This window comes from Pterocles gutturalis, unplaced genomic scaffold (genome assembly GCF_000699245.1).
Source record: "Pterocles gutturalis isolate BGI_N339 unplaced genomic scaffold, ASM69924v1 scaffold35969, whole genome shotgun sequence".
Lineage (NCBI taxonomy): Eukaryota > Metazoa > Chordata > Aves > Pterocliformes > Pteroclidae > Pterocles > Pterocles gutturalis.
Genome location: NW_010136966.1, coordinates 4,100 through 7,067, shown reverse-complemented (window position 1 = coordinate 7,067; position 2,968 = coordinate 4,100). Strand labels below are relative to the sequence as shown.

At 50.8% G+C, this 2,968-nt stretch overlaps 1 protein-coding gene across 1 annotated transcript in view; it reads right to left on the bottom strand.

The window, feature by feature from the left end:
• Window positions 1-319: 319 nt before the first annotated feature.
• The window catches only part of LOC104468387 (ubiquitin carboxyl-terminal hydrolase 48-like), a 4,892-nt gene continuing 2,243 nt past the window's right edge, over window positions 320-2,968 (bottom strand). The window contains exons 4-9 of the mRNA XM_010082496.1: window positions 1,999-2,103; window positions 1,411-1,566; window positions 1,054-1,179; window positions 736-784; window positions 470-496; window positions 320-342 (exon numbers count right to left, since the gene is read on the bottom strand). Coding sequence (XP_010080798.1) covers window positions 320-342; window positions 470-496; window positions 736-784; window positions 1,054-1,179; window positions 1,411-1,566; window positions 1,999-2,103 — 486 coding nt within the window. The remainder of the gene's footprint in view (window positions 343-469; window positions 497-735; window positions 785-1,053; window positions 1,180-1,410; window positions 1,567-1,998; window positions 2,104-2,968) is intronic.

Genomic DNA, 2,968 nt, shown 5'->3' with positions numbered 1-2,968 from the left:
CCGTCCGCCTCGCGGGGAGCCACCATCCGCTCTTGACGGCCGCGGAGCTTCCCAACCTTCGTGTGGCTTTTATTAAATATAAAACCGGGAACGTTCTCTCCAAGGCAGGGTGTCCTTCAGTGCAATCTGCTTTGACATAAGGCTTTTTATTTTTTTTTTTTCGGGAGGGGGGCAGTCATTTCAGAATGGGTTTCTGCCTTCTGGAAGAGTCAAAGAATTTTTTTTCTTTTTTTTTTTTTTTCTTTTTCTTTTAATGCCCTACCCATGTCAAAATACTCTTCCCATCCGGTTGCTCCTCTTGCCAATGCTTTGAAAACCATCAGTGTCCAAGTAAACCAGTCCCTGGGGAGAAAAGACAATGGCCAGAAGACGAGGGTGATTATGGGACGGAGATGGAGTTAGCGTGGGTTTACAGAAAGGGGAGGTTAAAAAAAAAAAAAATTAAAAAAAAAAAATCCCCCAGACTCACCTTTAAATCCTTCTTCAGGCATACAAACTGGGGAGGGAAAGAAAAAAAAAAAAAAAAGCATTAAAAAATTCCCAACAAATCGTTTGTAAAAGATCTTTTGTTTGAATCTCCCGTCGACGGCGACAGAAAAGCTCCAACATCTTTATTTTCTCCATTTACACCCTAAATCCAACACAGACCTCAGCCAAAAAGATTCTCCCCAAAATCAGAGGACAAGACGCCTTCCCCAGAGCCCCGAAACCTCGCGGGCGTCCCCCCGGCCCCACCTTGCATAATGTCGTCCATGGCGGCGTAATCCGCGATGGGTTCATCAGCCTGGAAAAGAAAGCGGAGCCGGGGATTAACGAGCGGGGAAAATCGTTTGGAAGCTCACATCCTGCTCAGCTCCCGGTCCTGCCGAGGATCTTCCTCCTCCCAGGGGGAGCTGCAGGGGGAATCTGTTAAATCGAGCGGCCGCGGGCGGGCACGGCGAGTTTTTACAGGCGCCGCAACGTGTTTTTCTTTAGTTGGCCAAAAATCAGCTCAATTTTCTGCTTTATTTCAGCAGATCCGACTTGATTTCGGCAGCGGCGCTCCGACGTTACCTTTAATAAAATGACGGATTCCGGGATGACTCCCAGGCTGCCCAGTGTCGCCGTGTCGTCGCTCAGGATCTTCCCGTCGATGGATAAATTCTGGTCGAAGGTTGCGACCGAAAAGGCGTTCATGATCTGCGGCGACACGACGAGACACGTGGATTTTGTGCCAAGGGAAAAAAAAAAATAAATACCGCTGAGGCACAAAAAAATATGTTTAGAAGAGCACCGTGCGCTTTTCGACCCCACGTGGGATTTTATACTCCTCCTCTCCATCCCCTCCCAGCCATGTGCTCCCGATTTTGGGGTTTTTCACTCAACATGACTCATTTCTTGGAGGAAAAAGAAAAAAAAAAACCCCGTTACCTGTATTTTCAGGTCTTTCAGCGTCTGATTTGCCGAGACGAGGAAGGCTTTCTCCCCTCGCACTTTGCGGTGCCGGGTGCTCCGCCTGATGCCCTGTTTTTGGTAAGTGATGTAGTTCTGGTGCGAGATCTTCTGGCGCTTCGCACCGCCATTGGTCTGCAAATGAGAGGTTAAAAAAAACATAAATCAGGAGCCTGAATTTGGGATTTGGGGAAAATACAACCTCCCCCGTACCCTGGGCTGTGTTTCGGGCGAGTCGGTGACGCGAGGGACGGCAGGAAGCGCCGAAAAGCCCCATGGAAAGCTCAAAAGCCACCTGTGAGCAGCGAGAGGACCGAAGGATGTGCCTGGAAAACTCGGTTCTTGCTCCTAACGACAGTGCCGGGCGGATTACCGGCCAAGCACACGAGTCGCCGTCAATATTTCCCCAAAAAACCGAAACGATGGCGTGGTTTTATTCTCATTGAAATGGGAATTTAAAGGGCGGCTGTTCTCGCCCGCTCATGGTTTGGAGGAGGATGCTCTCCTGCCATGCTGGCTCAAAACCGTGGCGCCTGGCGGTATTTTTTGATTTTTTTTTTTTTCTACCTGGTTAAAATCTGGGTCTTGTTCCCCCTCGGGTTTGTTTTCCTCCCTTTCCTCTTCAGCTTCTGAGCTGCTCACGTTCAGCTCCGGAGCAGCGTCCTTCATGACCTGAAGTTATAAAAATCTGCGTAACTAACCCCCCAGCATCCACCCCGATTGTCACATCACGGCTTTTGGTGGCCTCCAGGGTGTCACCTCCATCCCAGGACCCTGGCAGAGCAGCAACAACCCCGGATGCTGCTCCGCCTGCTCTGCAAAAAGTCTCCTCCACCCCTCCCCAGCTGCACCGAGCCGCGGGAGGACTCGGCTCCGGGGAATCAACTTTTCGATCGAATTGCAGGTGCTTCCTGCGGCTCAGGACCTTCCCTCCTCTCCAGGCAAAGGGAAAGTCTCCGGGGACCTGCACTGATTTCTTTCCCACCAGCTTGGCTGCTTCTCCGTTCATCTGAAGTGTATTACGAAAGGTCTAACGCGGAGAAAAAAATTTTATCTGTAAATTAGAGACACTTCTGCATCCCTGTTGCAGACCGACAGAGGCACTCGGCACCGTTATTTAGGAGTCTGGAGGTTGTCAGGAAATAAAATCTGAATAATTTACACAAAGGTATAAACAAAAAGGATTTTCAATCCTGGGTAAGCCACTGCAGGAGGCACGGATCGGAATCCAGGGCTTGGAAATCTGCACTTCGGCTGGAGCGGGGTTTGCAGGAGCCCAGGAGACCGCTGCGCTCTCCATGATGCCTGAGAGCTCGTTTCTCCATCGATATATTTGCAATTAACGATGCAATCCCAGCTCCCAAACATCCAGCACCAACCACAGCCTCCCCGGATCCCTCCGGATCCTGGCAGTGCCCAATTTACACGGTCACAGCTTCCCTCCCGCTGCATCGTCCGACGGAGAAACCCGGGAAGAAAGCAGGGCGAGGGGAAGGGAAACGCTCCCCGATTTTGCAAACCACAACCGGCAGGGCTT